General features: G+C 39.7%; 1 protein-coding gene and 1 long non-coding RNA gene across 3 annotated transcripts in view; both read left to right on the top strand.

Moving 5' to 3' along the window:
- Positions 1 to 482: 482 nt before the first annotated feature.
- Positions 483 to 3,831, top strand: LOC115922302. The gene is made up of 3 exons (XR_004063413.1): positions 483 to 619; positions 2,289 to 2,334; positions 3,700 to 3,831. It is a non-coding gene; the product is annotated as an uncharacterized LOC115922302 (long non-coding RNA).
- A 284-nt stretch (positions 3,832 to 4,115) lies between these two features.
- The window catches only part of LOC583716, a 69,821-nt gene continuing 54,568 nt past the window's right edge, over positions 4,116 to 19,368 (top strand). Inside the window, exons 1-6 of one of the 2 annotated variants that reach the window (XM_030980941.1) lie at positions 4,116 to 4,666; positions 5,704 to 5,764; positions 6,789 to 6,949; positions 9,925 to 10,122; positions 15,413 to 16,705; positions 18,667 to 18,976. In XM_030980941.1, the coding sequence (XP_030836801.1) occupies positions 6,947 to 6,949; positions 9,925 to 10,122; positions 15,413 to 16,705; positions 18,667 to 18,976 (1,804 nt within the window). In that variant the 5' untranslated portion in view covers positions 4,116 to 4,666; positions 5,704 to 5,764; positions 6,789 to 6,946. Of the gene's footprint in view, positions 4,667 to 5,703; positions 5,765 to 6,788; positions 6,950 to 9,924; positions 10,123 to 15,409; positions 16,706 to 18,666; positions 18,977 to 19,368 lie in introns of both variants that reach the window. The other variant, XM_030980940.1, reaches the window with a different exon arrangement.

Here is a 19,368-nt window from a genome sequence, read left to right as displayed (position 1 = left end):
TATGAGCCCAATCTACGCCACTGTGTAGTTGGATAAGGTCTACGCACAGAATTTGTTTACCACAAACTATGCAAATTAGTTTGAAGCTTTTTGTTATGGAAAGAGAGCATATCTCTCACCGGTATTGCGCGATCGAGCGGGGAATCCCAAGCCCCAAATTTAGAAAAAGGGATCACGGTTCTGCAGGCAGCTATAATATAAGGACATCCATGATATCCACAGTCTGGCACCTCGCTGCCCGAATATGGACAGAATATTAGCCAGAATAGGAGTACTATATTACAATGAAATGTCGGTTCAAACCAAGGCAATGATAAAATGATTCGAGAACCTGAAATACAAGCAATTATATTGCCCACCATCTGCAAAACATTTTTTTTTTAAAACTCGTATACTGGTATAGATCTACTAGCTAGACTAGCTAACTAGATAGAGACACAAACTATATATATACGCGGTATATAAGCTTCACTAGTCTACTCTCTAAAACTTGATTTCTAAGCTGAGCTGAAGAAAAAGAGAAAAACCGAAATGCCATTACTTTTGCTATTAGACATGTTAGAAGGCTATTTGGCAGATTGCTGTCATATCCAGTCTAAAATCAAGTTAGAAAAGCTAGGTAAGTTTAGTTCAAAACTATAGTGCAACGTGCATGTCATTGTCTGTCTCAATCTCATCTTACTGATGATCGAGTTCGGTCTATGAAAGTACGGGACTTGTTATAACCCCACTCATTCATTTTTTTGTATGGTAATGCTTAATGGTACCCTCATTTTTCTGGTCAAATAGCTATGTTGAATCAACGTGCAGCTTCTACTGCGTAGGTAGATATGCAAATAGATGGCTGTATCATGTTGTCATTTGCAGAAGTGTGTAAATGCAGTTGCAGATTGGGGGTGGTGGGAGGGGGGGGGGGGGCTGTCAGGTGCAGGTGGGGATCCACAGGGGGGGGGGGGGGCCTGATCCCCCCCCCCCCAAAAAAAGGAAAAGGAATAAAAAAAAAATTCTCGTGAATTGGGCCTCAAAAAAACTTACCCCCCCCCCAGCCCGCTTAATCACTCAATGGTCCCTTCAAAACTGGAGGGAAAAAAAAGAAAAAAGTGTTCTTACCCACCATCCCTCCCCCAACCCCGTACCCCGCCCCCCCTCCCCCGCTTTTATATTCGACGGCTGGGTTAGTCGCTGCTAAATATTTTCTCTTGCCGTCAGACGGATAAACAAAATCTTATGCCCCATTTACAAGGCATTTTGAGTACATATTTTAACAAAAACGATGAGTCAACATTTTTTAGTAACTTTATATAATGATCATGATCATAATAATAATAATAAATTACATAATTTATAAAGTGCTTAATCCAATATGTCTTTAAGCGCTTAACAAAACAAGGTAGAACGTAAAATAAACATACAGTACAGCAATAATAGTTTAGTACATAATTCTAATAATAACATTACAGACAAGTAAAACTTACTTTAAACAAAACTCCCCTATAAATTACTATTAAACAAAAAATACTTCAAAATTTCCTTTAAAAACTCTACAGATGGGGATTGACGAATACTATTGGTAAACTGTTCCATTCTGTAGGGGCTGCAACAGCAAAAGTATGATCACTGTATGGTTTGGGGACCAAGCCAAGAGCATATTGGAAATTAGCATGTGTAGTTAACCGTAATGAACGTGATGGAACAAGGTTTGAGAAGGTGTTTTAAATATGATGGAGCATAACCATATTTAATTTTGAATACTAACAAAAGAATCTTGAATTTTTAATTGATAAGAATTATGCTTCTACTTCTATTTCCTAAAAAAAGGTATCATATATGATTGCCAGGCCTTATAATAACCTGCTTTAAATCGGTTTCCTGATTTTGTTTATTTTTTCCTGATTTTTTTTTTCTTTCCGATTTGTTTTCTTCTTTTTTCCCCCGATTTATTAAATTAATTATTTTTCCTGATTTTTTCCAATTTTCTTACTCAAAAGGGGAGAATGTTGTTCGATGCCATTTTTTCCCCTGCAAATCCCCTATTTTTTTTTTTTACTCAAGGGGGGCTTGGATTGAGGGAAAAAAGAAAATTGTAGGCCTATGCCCTATTCACATGAAAATAGTTTGATCTGATTTCCTTTCCAATAAATTTGCTTTAGTACAACTATTCCCTTCACAGATTTTTGGTTCACTATACCTATACACTATACAATATACCGTGTCAATGTCATGTCTGGTTTCCTGGCACTATGTTTCATCAGGTAGAATTTATGATTTACTTTTCTTCTCATTGATAGGCATCGGCTAACTGAGAAAGAAGACAACCATGGATTGGGAAGGAATGTGAGTATATATTATTATATCCCTCATGTATAGTTGTTTGCATTGCGATTGTACAGAGCACGGAAAAGGTATAGATAAGTACTATCTACCTGAGATAGTACTTATTGTAAAGTAATTTTTTGCTGCTACCCCACTTGCCCACCCTTGCCCATTGAATACGCATAGCAAAGTAGGTTACGCGAAATGTCAAAGTCAATGTCAATGTCAAATGAGCGCGCATCGACTGTATTACATGTATGCATGTTGCGCTTTGTAAAATCTAGCTGAAGCTAAACTGTCTGCAGAATCAGTTCTTATTATTATGTAAAATTCACTTTACGGTAAATAGACCTTATTGCTGATGTGGGATATAAAACAAATATTAACCTCCTTTATTCGGGCAATGGATACAAACTATCATCGCCTCGGTGATCTCGGCGATGATAGTTTGCAACATTACCCTCGTAGTCGATTAATATTTGCTTACTATGTAAAACTATGATAAAAATGTGCCAATATATCACAAGCTTGAATATATACATGTATGTGCATGTTTTCTGTAGTGAAATGAGCAAATATACATAAAATAACATAATTGTGAATTTCATTTTTATGCCATTTCTTTAACAAGTAATTACATTTGGTTTGTGTGAACATGTTAACCCATTGCCTACTGAAACCAGATGGTGAAAGTCTTCACAGTATTCAGATTGAATTAACAAGTATTTGATGATTGTTTGAAAGTAGGCCTACATGTTTGCATGCAAGAAGAAAAATTGGAGAGTAGATGTGCGGTACAACCATTTGGTTAGTTCCTATAAGGACTGTTTGTATTCTGTTGATTGAGAAGTCCTGAGAATCAATAAGTTAACCTGTCCTTAGAAGAGATAAAAATGAGATAAAATTTAGCAGGGAATCAGCTAAATGGGGGCATGTAGCATGCACTATTTCTGTTTTTACTCAACACGTACCTCCCTCCCCCATCCCCTTGAGCAAAAAAAAAAAAGTATTTTTTCTTCTCCGATTTTGGGCAAGGGACACTTTTTTTTTTACCCCTTGCCCCAAATCGGAGAAGAATTTTTTTTTTTTTTTTTTTTTTTTTGCTCAAGAGGATGGGGGAGGGGGTACGAGTTGAGTAAAAAAAGAAATAGTGCATGCTCCATACCCCCATTCCCCCCTGCTGATTCGCTGCTAAAAAAAATTCTCATGAAAAAAACATTTAGGGCTCATTAATTACTAGGTTTGTAAACACACGTCAAAATGCGTCATATGACGCACATAAACCTAGGTTTGTCGACAAACTTCCTTTGTGAATTTGGGCCATAAAGTCTCATTTATTACCTCAACTGAACTGCCTTTTCCTGTATTGTATTTCTTTGTTAACAGGAATGGTATAGTCCAACAGTGGAGACATCAGCATTCTCCTTTTTTCAAGGCAAGAAATACAAGATAAATGATAGAGGGATGAAGGAAGAGAAGAAAAGAAGAGAGGAGAGTGAGAGAAAGAGGGAGAGAGAGAGAGGGGTGATATCGAGAGAGAGAGAGAGAGAACAAGAGAGCGAAAGGAGGGAGAGAGAAAGAGAGGGATAGATACGAATGTTGGGTGGAGAGTAGGGGAGAGAGTGGAAAGAAGGAAATGGTAAAAAGAAAAACAGGAAAATAACATGATTGAGAACGCGAGAGAGAGGAAGAGGGGTGGGGACATGGAAAGAAATAAAAACATAAAGAGAGATGGGGGTTGGGGCAGAGAGTGTGAGAGAGAGAAAGGAAGGGAGAGACAGAGGGAGAGAGAGAGAGAGAGAGATGGGATAGTTGGATGGAGGGTAGGGGAAGAAGAGTGTTGATGGGTAAGAATATAAATTCTATTTTATTGACTAGATCAACACAAGAATAAACTTAATATAGGAGATACATTACATTTTCTTGTAAGTTTGGCGTGACATCATCAATGTTTTGTTAACAACACTAAAGTGCAAGTTTGTGCATGTTTGTGAAAATGTTATTAGTTTTGTAGCAGGTCTATAAGGGAGAATAGTCGCATCTCAACTAGTTTAAGACTCTATAAACTCAACTTTTACAATTTTTAAGCCTATTCTCTGTGGCACATGTAATATCAAACCTCTCCTTGTTTCTCTTACCATGAAAGGATTGCATTCTGAATTTCATTGACAACCTGAACATAGTTGCTACCGAACTCCTTAGGGAGGGAGACTACCTCACTGCTGCTGGACACTTGGCCAAAGCGATCCAGCTGTTCAATGTTCTGGACCGAGATGGGCATCTGAATGATAGATGTGACCTGGCCAATCGGAATCTTCTCTACTTTTTGCATGCGGAAGCTTGTATACGTTGTGTAAGGACTAACGTTTGTTTGCATTTGTCATTTGTGAAAGGAATTGATGCGATGTCTTGTGTCATTGTAATCAATACCTGCATAACTTTTGAGGTATTCAGTCTCCCGCAGCTTTGATTTGATAATAAATTCCTTCTTTTCAGATAGTTATGAAGAAGCAAACTGCGACATTTTTTAATCAGGCCTGTCAATAAATGGCAACTGTGCAAAGCGGAAGGTCCTATGCAAATTTACTGAAATACAGAAATTATGAAGCCTATTACCCTGACATGTATGTCATCATAAAGGAAAAAGACTGTTGTGGTTTTCTGTGTCATATCCAAATGAGGGGAAGGAGAAAATTACCAGACTTGACTTGAAGGAATAGATACGTTTCTGTATCACAGTCAAAACAACCAAGAGCATTAGAAATGCAGAAAAGCAAGAAGAGAAAGCTTTAATTGCTTGTCATTTTGAAAAACACTGGTATGTACGTATGATGGGTAATTTCAAAGACATATTTTGCAAAGGATTTTGCCCCCTATCTGAGATGGATATGAAAATTGAACAAACAAAAGCAAGCTCAAACAATAAGAAGAATAATACACGGTTGAAAAGAAACAAAAATCAACTTTCAGCAGTTGCTATAAAGCCTAAGGAGGAACATAAATAAACCTGTATTTCTCTTTTTTTTAAAATATAGATGTAGCTCTGAATAGAATAATAATAATAATAATAATAATAATAATAATAATCTTTTAAAGTCCACTCCAAATTTCATTAAGTTAAATCAAAAATGGAAATTCTTTTTGCCCAATTGATCGTGAGCCCGGTAGCCACTGAGCAGCCCCAGATCGACATTGCTCTATCCCTATTGTTGAACGCCAAACAAGGTAGCAGCAACCCACGACCTCCCGGTTGTGAGGCGGACGCTCTACTGACTGAGCCAACACACCGGTCATAAAGCAGGAACAGTCAATTTGTTTCAAGTTATCATTTTTTCCACGGTCATTTTATTTCTTTGTCTATTTCTCTTTTGTCCACTTGTTTGTTTGCAGTCAGATCAGTATCCAAATGGATTGCAATTTCTTGAGGCAGCTCTTCCAAGTTTACAGAGAGGTAAATATTTGTTTTCTCTGTATTTTAGAAAGCCAAGCCAACCTCGCCAAAGTGTGTAGATTTAGTCCACCAATCTATGCAGTGCCATAAAAAAATAAAAAAATGGAATTAAATTGAAAATGCAGAAATATGTATATTTACTGTTTATGGCCTCCGCTACAAAGTAGTCGGAGGCATTAATTTGTTTTTGGGTTGTCCATCCATCCATCCGCCCTAACGTCCGTACGTCCGTACATCCCGTTCTTTTGATCGATTGATTAATTCTTGCCAAACTTGGGTCATGTATGTAGTCAGAGTCAATAGAGTGGTAAAGTGTGACGTGATCAAAAATCTATTTTTGGAATTTCTCAATTTTTCCTTCATTTTCCGAAAGAGCATAAACAATAATGCCCGAATATTGAAAACCAATTGAATATATTAAGTATTGGCTGAGATATGACCATCTGAATAAATATATGTCCTATGGAAACTCAGTTTTATAATGCTCTGGTTCATAACATTAGGAACCAGAGCACTATAACACTGAGTTCCAAGCTTCGATACTCTATGAACTGATTAGATTTTGGGGTCACAAGGTCAAAAATCACAGCGCTCATTATGTATGCAAACATAAATGAAATGAGAAACTTTTCCACCAAACATGAAATTTGTAAATAAATGTGCTCCTTGGTTTTTAAAGATTTGCCTGAAAAGATTTTTGTTGATCTTTTTTTCTATTTATATTCATTGACCTACACAAAAAACAGTTGACAAATGTTTCTATTTACAACCTGAAGGTTGATCATGTTGATGCATGTTAAGGAAGATTTATGCACAATTTGCACATTAAAAAGAAAGCATAGTGTGGATAATGGTTAACTTAGCATTTATCAAATTTGCTATATAAGGGACTATATTTTTCTTGATCCACTTGTTTGACATATTGTGATTCTCATGTTTTAATTTAATGATATCACAATACTTCTGTCTTGTGCAGAAAATTACATTCTATTCATGATTATTTACTATTTCTCTTTTTTAAAAGTCTCTGGTGCCCTTATTGATGATAAGAAAACCCTCAGACTTGTTGCCAATTTGAAGAAAGAATTGCTGGAATACACAAACTCGGACGGTTTGGCAAATGTTTCACTGGACAAAATCAGGAAATACAATACAGAACTGCTCACTTTTGACCCTGATAAAATGGTAATATATGAGCATGTATTTTCTATTTTCATTTCAATGCATCCTTATGGATATTAATGTACGTTATAAGCATTTACTCTTTGTTGTCATTCATTTTATTATTTTTCTTCCTCATATGATAAATGTTATACTGTCATTACTATCAATACTAATAGTACTATTATTTAATTAGTATATTATTGTTATGACAAATAATATCATTTTCTGAGGTGTTACATTTCCTTGAATTGGTGCTTGAACTTCAAAATGAATCAATGCAGAAAAAGTCATGAGCATGATTTTTCCATTGAATGGTTAAGAAAAAATGGAGCAGAAAACCATAGTTCTTAATAATGTTATATTGTTGACTACTTAAATGATAAAGATTAATCCTCTGGGGTATGAAAGAGACATCTGTTGAGAGCCAGATTTGCATTAACGAGTGGGTGCAGTCCAGGCTCCAGGTGTTATATAATAATGCACACTTTTCTTAAAAAGAGGAATTAATGCATCTGTTGTAATTGGTAAATTAGAGAGAGAGAGAGAGAGAGAGCAAGAGGGAGAGAGAGAGAGATAAATGGATAGAAAGATAGAGAGAAACAGAGAGAGAGATGGAGTGAAGCTACGCATGTAGTATACAAATTTATTTGAAATAAATAATCTTGTCTTTCATAATTTCTTTATTAAAAAAATCTGTTAAAATAATCTTTTTCGACAAAAATCAATGTGCATGTAGTAAACACATTTTATAAATGAACACATTTGAATTCATACGTGGTATTGTATTCAGGAAGAGAGAGGAAGAAGGAGAGGGAGAGGATGAGGGAGGGAGAGAGGAGAGAGAGAGAGAGTATGAGTGAGAGAAAAGGGTGAGGAGTCCTTTTCCAGCTGCATATTTTCCCACTGACGGTCGTCAAAATGAGATATTTATTGCAAGTAATTGTTTGGCAAAAGAGCTTATTTTCATTCCATAGTTATGTAGTGATCATTCAGGAAGGAAGTGTGATTTATGTTCACATACTGCACTGACATTATGCAAGAGAATCCTCTCCATAACAGCAATTGTGCAATACCAGAACAAAAACAAAGGGCTGCTCAAAATGTGGAATTCCCCACTCAAAAAACCATGTAAAAAAGCCTTGGCAAGGAGATGCATTCATGTTTTGTCAGTGGCTGCCTCTTAGAAAACGAAGTAAGCTGAAAAGTGACTTTCCTTGTGTGCTCCACTTTTTTATGCAAGATACACAAACATGTACTAGTTGCCTGCGAATTGGTGAGTTAAGAATAATATTATGCCTGCTACATTGTACATGTATTTGAAGATGGGTGATTATGTCGAGTTGGAAATACATACTAGTAGATACATTGACAGCCACTTTATAGAGACTTTGCATTATACAAAGAACTTTCAACTCTAATAACCAGGGGATTGCTTTTATAGTGTATACAAATATTCTAGGTAGATATGTTTAGTGCAAAATGTGGTTTTAGCTTACCTCTTCTATAAACTTTGATTTCTCCTTGTCGTGATATATATACTCCTTTGCATTTTAGACGCTGAAGTACATGCATTGTACTATTGCCTGGCCAGACTCGGCGGCTTTAAATGCAAGAGCAATAATGTGTATATTTAGCATTATACATAATGTGACATACAAGGCCTGTCTTTATCAGCTCGATGTTGCCAAATATCCCACTATTTTCAGACTCAGGATATTATCCTAATGCTCGAAATCGCGTCTTCATCACCAGCCTGATACGCTCATCACAAACTAGCTCGAAAAATAATCTTAAGATTGACGCATGCGCACTTCAGAGACCGACTGTACGATCAGCACGTGGATTTAAAATTTTACCCGCTCTGTAAAACATAAACAAGTACCGGCTGTCAGTGGCTGTGCATGCATGCAGAGCAGGTTAGAGCATTTGCTACAAGTTACTTTATTTACGAACTACGTACTTCGGTCTGATGAAAACGGGCGCAATCCATCCCGCTATTTGGGAAATAGCGGGATAGTTTGCAAACTAGACCGAGATTTCTTGGGATATTATCCTGCTAATTGCTACTTGATGAAGACGCAAATTAGCTGGATAATTTGCGATCGGGATAGTTCAAATAGCGGAATATTTGGCAATCTCAAGCTGATGAAGACAGGCCTACTGAGAAAAGCTCATAACTCCTAATCTTTGATCATTGATGTCTTATGAGTACTGAGTCCTCTATCTCACTTTGATTTAATTGTATGCCTCTGACTGTGTCATTCTACATAGGTAGCAACATTCTCATTGAGTGTGCATATATGACAGGACGTACATGGATGTTGTATACAATCTTACTTCCATTTATTCTATTCCAAAGTTACAATAGTGTTATATTACCATCAATTATTTTTGTTCTTTCTTGTATTACTACCGGTACTATTATTTCATAAAGAGACATGTCTGATTGTGAACGAATTATAAAAGACTTGCATTACTCGTACAGGAAACATTGGACTGAATTAGCCCATACATGATGACACAGATATTCTTTATGCTGACGTTTAAAGGGGAAGTGTACCCTGATTGGGTTCGATAAAACAAACAAATTGATAGAAACAGATAAGTGAAAGGGAAAAATGAGAGTAAAATCCAACAAAAACTAAAATGTTATACATTTTTGAAGATATTACTAATCAAACACTAAGTGGCAACTCTGTTCTGTCTTTTTAATTTCCATTTTCTGATTTTTTATCAAGTAGTATTTTATTTTCAAGCAGGGGATGTGTAAAAACACATGTGCAATAATAATATCTAGCGTGTATAACATGTATAGTATTACATAATGAAATTTAATAATATATTTTGTTGTATAGGGCAAGCATATATATATATATATTTATACATTCATACATGTAGTAACATTTTGATTTCTGTTTTAGTTGCTGACCTTTCTATTAGTACCGTCAACAAAAATTAAACTATTCTATGGCAATTTTATATTTCTCTCTATCTAGAAAATCGTGATGAGCTTCTTTAGGTGGGGTGACCCAAGAGAATTGTTTGAAAGAATTTGGACTATTCTTGGACCTGCCGATGAGGGCGCCAGTGCGTCGGCTCAGGGGCAAGGAAATCATGGGGTGCAGATGGACTGGATACCTAGAGAGCATCGACAGATTGCACAGAGGCAACACTCACACGGACAACATCATGGTGTAAGAGGGGTTTCTTGCTAATTTACTCAAATGGTGTCCAGAAGGACATTGTTAGGGTTTGCATGCATTCAGCCCAATGATTACATTCTGACATTTTTGTCTGAAGTCGAATTTAGGGTTTATGGGAGAGCTGGTGACCTTTTCCCCCAAAACCAGTGTACAGGGTTAACATTAGGGATCCAACAGCATTTTTAACAGAATACATGTTATACAGTAGGCTTGCGGTTGCACCATGTGAGAGAGAGGGAGGATTGAGGAGTCCTGAAAAGGACTCTCAGTAATCTTTCTTGAGGGTTTGTAGTCCTTGAAAAGGACTGTTGGTGTAGTCTTGAAAAAGACTGTTGGTGTAGTCTTGAAAAAGACTGTTGGTTAACTTTCTTAGTTTATAGTTCTAAAGGAAACTATAGCCCTTGGAGAGGATGGGTGGCTGGAGTGGCTCGACGTTTCGAACAGGTTGACTATCCGTCGTCAGGAGTGGAGAATAGTTGGCGTGCGTGAGCTTAAGTCACCGTGGTGCGGACGTGGGGGAAATATGACCGTGTGAGCTTGAGTCATCGGGGAGAAGACATGGGTGTCTGCTTGTGCGTCTGCTTGTCCGTCTGGGTTGGAGTCTCCGGGTTGCCGACTTGGGGGAGTTTGGAATCCATGAGTGGGGTGTGCTGTTGGTGAGAAGCTGTGTGTGTCCCCAGCGTACGGTAGGTGGCGTTGAAGTCTGCTGTCGTCTGCTTTGCATTGTAGCTGTGGGGCTAGTGGCTGTTTTGAGGGTTCGGCGAATGGCGGTGGTTGATGTACGGGTGTCGACGGGGGTGGCGAAGGCGGTGGTGGAGGCGGTGGTGGAGGCGGTGGTGGAGGAGGAGTGACCGGGTACCTTTTGATGAGGGGTTTCCAGATGTTGTTGATGTATAATCCTGAGTCTTGGGGCACGGTGTTGTGGCGGTGAATTTCGATGGCTTCTCGGATTTGACGTGTGTGCCAGTGCGTCATTATGCTTCAATGGGTAATCCCATTCAATGGTGTGTTCGTGTTGCTGGGCGTGTTTGACGATGGCGGAATTATCCCAATCTGTGCTCCTTGAGTCTTGTTTCCAAATTTCTGCCCGTTTCACAAATGTAGACTTTTCCACATTCGCATGATATTTTGTAGACTCCAGCTTTCTTGTGGTTTGGATGCTGGTCTTTGTGGGAGTGGAGTATCGAAAGGAGTTTGTTGGAGGAACTATGTCGAACTTGGATGTCTGCTGCTTGAAGGATACGTTGAATCTTGTGAGAGGCTTGACCGATATAGGATAGAACAACAGTTTGTTTCGGTGGTGTAGCTGCGGGTTGGTTCTCTTCAGGGATGGTGTTGGCTGCGGACTTGCTGGCGGGAGTCCTGGACTTGATCTTATGTCTTGGGTATTTGTTGATGGTAGTTAGGGCTGTGGTGACATGCTGGATTTCCTGGTCTAGAAAGTCGGCATGGCTGAGTTGATTGGCTCGGCAAATGAGGGCGTTGGGGACTGATTGTAGTACGGATGGGTGGTGGAAGGATTTGTAGTGAAGATATCTATCGGTGTGTGTGGGTTTCCTGTAGACTTGGTGAGCTTGCCGGATGGTGATTTGGTAACGAGGACGTCTAGGAAGGGGATGCTGTTGTTTTGCTCGGTCTCCATGGTGAATTTGATGCTCCGGTGATGCTGGTTGATGTGGGCGAGGAAGTGGTTTAAGTCAGGTCTGCTATGCGGCCAGATGACGAATGTGTCGTCGACATATCGGAGCCAGAAGGAAGGGCGTTGTGAGAGAGTCTGGAGTGCCGTTGTTTCGAAGTGCTTCATGAAGATGTTGGCGATAACCGGTGAAAGAGGCCATCCCATGGCTGCGCCTTGAAGTTGCTGGTAGTAATTGTCTCGCCATTTGAAGGCAGTTGAGTTGAGGCAGAAGTACATGAGGTCATGTATTTCATCCGGTGTCAGGAGAGTTCTGTCGGGGAGGGTGTCGTCAGCTTCGAGGCGTTCTTTGATGATTCGGCAGGATTCGGTGATAGGAACATTGGTGAAGAGAGATTCAATATCGAAACTGACCATGATGTCTGTATCGTGTATGGTGGTCTTGGAGAGGATGTCGACGAAATGCTTGGAGTTATTGATGTGGTGCTGCAATTGTCCTACAAGTGGTTGGAGAATCGAGGTCAGGTGTTTGGCTGTGTCATAGCAATGCGATCCTCGGGTTGAAATGATGGGGCGAAGTGAAATGTTAGGTTTGTGTATCTTCGGCTGGCCAAACAGAATGGGGCAGATAGCTGAAGATGAGCGAAGTTTGAAGTAGAGTGGCTTAGATATGACTTCTGTTCTGTTAAGAGAGAGGAGTCGCTGGTTGAGTTTCCTTTCCGTTGCTAGTGTAGGATATTTCTTTAGTTGTTTATAAGTCAGAGTCTCGAGGAGCGCACCGATCTTATTGTTGTAGTCCCCTTTGTTCAGAACTACTGTAGCGTTGCCCTTGTCTGCCTGTAGAATGTGTATTGACGGGTTGCTGCGTATATCTTTGATAGCGGCTCATTCTGGTTCACTAATGTTGGGTTGTGGTGGCTTAGCTGTGGATAAACTTGGGTGAATTGGAAACGGATTTTGTCCGCTGCGGTCCGGCTCAGGAATCTCAGTTTTGGTTCTACTTGTTGGATGACTTCTGACACGGCGAAGTTGAGACCTAATGATAGTACATTGTGTTCGATTTCTGTGAGTGGATGGTTGCTGAGGTTGATAAAGGTGTCCTTGGTGCCGGTTGGTGTAGTCTGGTTGGTTGATTTCTTAGCTAGAAGTTTGTTGACTTTGATGATCTGCTTCTGTTGGGTTGACTGGAAAGTTTTCCCAGCTGTAGAGGTGTTAAAAGCCTGGCATTTCCGAAGATCAGCTGGTTCCAGTAGTTGGGAGAGATTTGCTTCTGATGTTTGGATGTCTTGCTCCATGGTATGTAGTTGATGGCGGGTGTTGGCGATGCGCTCTCTGACAAGGGCTTGCCCTGCCTTGTGTATGATCAGTTTTGCCTGTGGAGTGCTGATTGAAGACTTGAGATGTAGTCCGGTTGGGGTGATGCTTGAGGCACGGCAACGATTGAGGAAGATTTGGTGATTCTAGAGTTTGGCTTCGTTAACGTAGTTGGGTTGCTGCGTAGATCTTTGATAGCAGCATGTTCTGGTTTGCTAATGTTGGGTTGTGGTGGCTTAGCTGTGGATAGAGCTTGGGTGACTTGCAAACGGATTTTGTCCGCTGCGGTTCGGCTCAGGAATCTCAGTTTGGGTTCTACTTGTTGGATGACTTCTGACACGGCGAAGTTGAGACCTTATGATAGGACGTTGTGTTCGGTTTCTGTGAGTGGATGGTTGCTGAGGTTGATAAAGGTGTCCTAAAATAACTTCTATTATGAAAGACCCATCACATCTACTATTTTCTTGTTTTACTTTTAACCGCTCAGGAATCCGCCTGCGTGTACCAATTACCCGTAGAGCCAGATACAGAAATTCTTTTATTCCAAATTCCATGCACATCTATAATGCACAAGTAACACGAAATTCTCAGCTTTAAGCGAAATAATAGCGATTATGATTATTTGTTAACTTTTTCTCTACCCACCCAGTAAATCAACTTGTAGGGATTGGGTTGGACAGTTTTCCACCTTATCACCTTTGTGGGTCAAAACATCCGTTGTTTAGCTCTGCTGCTGATTTTGTTGTATTTTTCTGTCATGCATTATAATCTGATTGGAAATTATGCCATCTCTTCTTCTCTATCTCCCCCCCCCTTTCCCTTTGGACCCCTACCAACTCTCCCTATATTTCTCTCTTCTATTAGTCCTTCGAGCTTGAGCTCTCTTTTTCTTTCTCTTTCTGCTCGTATTTCGATTGTGATGCTGCTCCTATATTACTTGCATATTCACATCTATATTCATACCTGAATTTATTCATGATATGATTCAGAATTGTATTTAAAATTCTTGCTATGTATAAGTCATATAACTGTCTTGTCATGTTTTGTGCTGAAAACCGGAGGACCGTACCTGGTCATAGACTTTTTCTTATATAGTCTTGATGCCCTTCTGGCTTTCAGCACACGACACCATGTTTTTGTCTTATGTTTTATGTATTACATGTTATACCAATGAAAAACAAATCTTGAATCTTGAATCTTGAATCTTGAATCTTGAATCTTGAATCTTGGTGCCGGTTGGTGAAGTCTGGTTGGTTGATTTCTGGCTGTTTCTAGAAGTTTGTTTATTTTGACGATCTGCTTCTGTCGGGTTGTCTGGAAAGTTTTCCCAGCTGTAGAGGTGTTGAAGGCCTGGCATTTCCGAAGATCAGCCGGTTCCAGTAGTTGGGAGAGATTTGCTTCTGATGTTTGGATGTCTTGCTCCATGGTATGGAGTTGATGGCAGGTGTTGGCAATGCGCTCTCTGACAAGGGCTTGCCCTGCCTTGTGTATGATCAGTTTTGACTGTGGATTGCTGATTGAAGACTTGAGTTGTATTCCGGTTGGGGTGATGCTTGAGTCACGGCAACGCTTGAGGAACGTTAGGTGATTCTGGAGTTTGGCATCTTTAACGTAGTTACGCTGCAGTTGCTGGGATGATACTCAGGTCGGCTCCCAGTAGAGCTGGGTTAGATGCTGCTTGTTAGTATCAGCTTGCTTGGTGATGTAGATATACAGTAGGCTTGCGGTGCACCATGTGAGAGAGAGGGATGATTGATTGCACAGAGGCAACACTCGCACGGACAACATCATGGTGTAAGCGGGGTTTCTTGCTAATTTACTCTAATGGTGTCCAGAAGGACATTGTTAGGGTTTGCATGTATTCAGCCCAATGTTTACATTCCAACATTTTGGTCTGAATTAAGTCGAATTTAGGGTTCATGGGAGAGCTGGTGACCTTTTCCCCCCAAACCATTGTACAGGGTTAATATTAGGGATCCAACAGCATTTTTAACAGAATACATGTTATACAGTAGGCTTGCGGTTGACCATGTGAGAGAGAGGGAGGATTGAGGAGTCCTGAAAAGGACTCTCGGTAATCTTTCTTGAGGGTTTGTAGTCCTGAAAAGGACTGTTGGTTATCTTTTTAGCTTATAGTTCTAAGGTGAACGCATTTAGTTTGGTGTCTGGTTTTGAAGTCTTGTTAATAGTTGGTTAATATTTGTGCAGCTTATTATTAGTAGTATTAGTATTATTCTGTTATTATTATTGTTTTTTTTCTTCATATTTGTTTTAGACTCATTCTTGGTGTCCCTGTGTTGCTTTGATGAATCTTTTTTTTAATTTCAGAAGAAGAAGAAGTCCCGCCGTGATGGGAAAGATAGACCATCTCATACCTCTGGATCTGTCCCCCAGCTGCGGAGCAGTGAAGGAGATAATGTTACCCGTCAGGGACAAAGGTCACCTGGACATCCGCCTAGTTCAGGGAGATCTTCTGGTGGCTCATTCACTGTGCTGTCGGGCGCCAGAGAGAACACATCAAGCACAAGGAGCAATTCTCAATATGGTGCTACCAGCAGGCCAGGGAGAAGTACCCCTAATCAGACCACAGGACACGCCACCGCTACAATGGGTAATACCAAGTACAGAAACAACAGTGTGGCAAGATCACGAAGTGGAAGTCTACAGACATCTAATCTGGGATGTTCCTCTCTCCAACAAGAAGATGTCGAGACACAGTCTCTCAATAGTTCAGATGAACCCAAAGAGATGTATGAGGCTACGTCAGGTGCAGTGCTGGTGAAAAATCCATTTGAAGTTCTGCAAGATGAAGACAGGAGTGCCTGGCAGAGAAGTGGAGTCAAAACGTCATCACAGCCTCCAAATCCAAGCAGTAGAGTTGCTGCAGGTACCTTTCCGATATCTTCTAGATTGCCATTTAGGCAAACTGGCATGAATGTGGTACCTAGAGGAGTCGCCACTGCTTCATCCATCTGCAATTCTCCTGGGTTATCGTGTGCCAAGAGCAATAGCCCACAGAGGTTCCAACAGAAGTTAGATGAAACCCTTCTGAATGAACTCAAACGGATTGGTGGAAAGTTTCTTGTGGTTTGCATGCAATGCTTTGAATCTAAGCCAGTGAAAATCAGCCCTCCCAATCCGAATGATCCTACAGTTTGCTCGTACAAAAAGCATTCCATGATGCCGAACAGGTGCCTTGTTCATCAGTTTTGGCGTGGCAGATTTACCAAGATTCGTAAGCATCCTTTCAGGGTGATGCATAAGCCTAGAGCTGTCTGTTGGTATGTTAATAGGATGTATGGATGTGAGAGAGAAGACTCTTGCCATTTTGCTCACAGCGAGGCAGAGGCTAAAGTTTGGTGGTTAGAAGCAAGGCTCGGAAAACAACGAAAAGAGATTCTTGAAGCATGCATAGATCTGATTCACCCAGCAGCAACCAGACTATCACCTGCAGGATCACGACTATCCGTCCCTCATGCACTGATCAATCCACACCAAGGCACTTGGGGCAGTAGCAGTGAGAGAGCAAACAACAACCGCAGTCTGAAGCAGCCACCTTCTGCAGAATGTGCAATTGCTGTGGAATCGTGTCACTCCAAAGTCCCTTTTGGTCATGCTATCAAGGTATTAGTCATCATAAACCTTACTTGTTTTCAATAGGCCTGAGTCGAACCGGGTCCCCGCCCGGACCCCGATCGTCGCGCCGAAACCCAGGTTTGGATAATCGGGTTACGGGTTTTTCAAAATTAAAATTCACACTGATATTTTGAAATAAAGAACTAAAAATATGCAATTCACAAACTATCAATTTAATTAAATAAATATGCTTTAGAAATAAATGGATATCAATTCAGTTGACAGTACATGTTTTTATCGCTCTAAAATTGAGGCTGCAATAAAGGAATCACACTTCGTGGTACCGAGTGCGTTCAGAAACGGAAGTTGAAATATGACCCACCAAAGAATGAGCAAGAGTACTACACACAAGACTTAAATGTTGATCAGACTATTTCAATTAAATCGTAATACTAATAATAGACATTAATTTAATTGTCAAAATATATCCACAACATAATTGTTTACCCTTGATATTTTGATGAAGGAAAATAATTTAAAGCCCTTGAAATAGCATCAAAGTCCCTTTTGTTCGTTCTAAAAATGCGTGTATAACGGCAAGTTGAAGTTACGAGTCATGTTTTGTTTACATCGATCCCTACACCGTCATGCGAGCAAGCATTAAACCAATTAAAAAACATCATGTAAGACTTCAAGGGACTCCAATTCAACAAAATTACCATAAAATAATGATTTGCTTTGATTATTAATACTATAGATATTCATAATATCTTACAGAAATAATGATATTTCATGAGCTCTTCTTGATATCGAGTTCAGCTAGCCATCATTTTTAAATGAGACGTAATTGTTATGCAACGCAGTAGACAGCAATGCGGCAGCTCGCAGAGAGGAAAAAAAAAATCATGCGAATATCACGTGAACTCAGGCCCGCGCATTTTTTGTCTCTGCATACTGCCACCTACAGTCTACTGCGCTGCATGACAACTCCTCTTGTCTCGTTTCAAAATGATGGCTAACTCGATATCGAGTACGTAGCTCATGAAATATCATTATTTCTATAAGATATTATGAATATCTATAGTATTATTCGTCAAATCATTATTTTACGCTTTAAATTATTTTCCTTCATCAAAATATCAAGGGTAAACAATTATGTTGTGGATATATTTTGACAATTAAATTAATGCCTATTAGTATTACAATATAATTGTAATAGTCTGATCAACATTTTAGTCTTGTGTGTGGGACTTTCTTAACTTGCTCAGTCTTCAGTGGATCATATTTCCACTTCCGTTTCTGAACGCACTCGGTACATCGCACGAAGCGTGATTCCTTTCTTGCAGCCTCAATTTTGAGCGATAAAAACACCTACCGTCAACTGAAACAATATTCATTTATTTTTTAAAGCATCTTAATTTAATTCAATTGATTATTTTATTGTTTTGAAAGCAGTAACTGTCTTTTCCGTCGCATTATTAGAACAGCAACTTAGTCTAACTCCCGCCGCTGCATGCACACGATTTTAAGTGTCAGTGCAGTGGTGAAAATTTCGGGTACCCGGTCCCCGCCCGAAATTTTCAAGTCAAACCCGGGTTCGGCAAAACCCGTGATGACTCAGGCCTAGTTATTAAGCATCAAACTGCTCACCTGTGATATATCACATGTGAACGTGAGAATCTGGGCACATTGCAAGCCTTTGCCATGTAGAATATTTGATTCAGGGACCAGTGATGTAATGAAAGTGACATGAGACATGTCTTGGGTCTCACAAATAATAAAGATTTAGTCTTGATGGTCACGTAGAGACGTAATGCTAAATGAAGGTAATCAAAGATTTTTCCTCCTGGTCTTGGTCTGATCACCTCCAAGACTTGACTGCAGCCGTGATGGAGTCTCAGCATGCTGCAAAGATTAGAAAAACAATTTCCTTTTTTAAGATACATATGTTTATTTATGGTAACATTCTCATTGAGCAAAGACTCCTCTTCTTTCTTATTTATGAACAGCGTGCTTGTGGAAGATGCCTGTATGAAAATCCGAACCGCATCCAGACACAAAGCCCCAATAGGCCATCATACTGCAGTGGGGCTAGCCGACACTCCTGGGGAGCAAACATTCTGTATGTGGTACACTCCTCGAAAGACAAGCAATGGGTGCGTGTCAATCCCCGCCATCCCCGACTGTGGTCTCGCACTAAACTCCACTTGTGTTGGAATGGGAAGCAGTGCAAGCAGGAAAGTGTGTTTGGAACAGCATGCATGCATCCTCATACACAAGAAGAACTCGAACTCTGGGAGTACCAGAAACAACATAAATGTGAGTCAGTTATTGTTTGTACAAAGACAGACACCTGTAGATTTATCCTTATTTTAACCTACACGTTTGTAATATGTGCCACCAGCTTTACAGTAGATTATCATGAATGAAATTTCTATTATCTTGAAATTTCATTCCTTGATGCACGATTGAATACCTTTCACACAAAAAATTGTCACAGTTTTTTAAATGCTATCATTTTCTAGAAATGATGTAAGGACCAATCTTGCTAAAAATTGAATGCACAACAGTTTCATAGGCCCCACCCTGCAAGGCATCGTAATGGTTTAAAGGAATTTGTAGGTGTGGAGGAGAAAGGTCATTACTAAGAGATATATTAATACAAAGCTGTCTTCAGACTCATTCACATATGCTGCAGTAATTTTTGTGTG

The sequence above is a fragment of the Strongylocentrotus purpuratus genome, unplaced genomic scaffold (genome assembly GCF_000002235.5).
Source record: "Strongylocentrotus purpuratus isolate Spur 01 unplaced genomic scaffold, Spur_5.0 spur5_scaffold_11, whole genome shotgun sequence".
Taxonomy (NCBI): Eukaryota; Metazoa; Echinodermata; class Echinoidea; order Camarodonta; family Strongylocentrotidae; genus Strongylocentrotus; species Strongylocentrotus purpuratus.
Note: the sequence above shows the minus strand (reverse complement) of the source record. Positions and strands in the feature narration are given on the sequence as shown.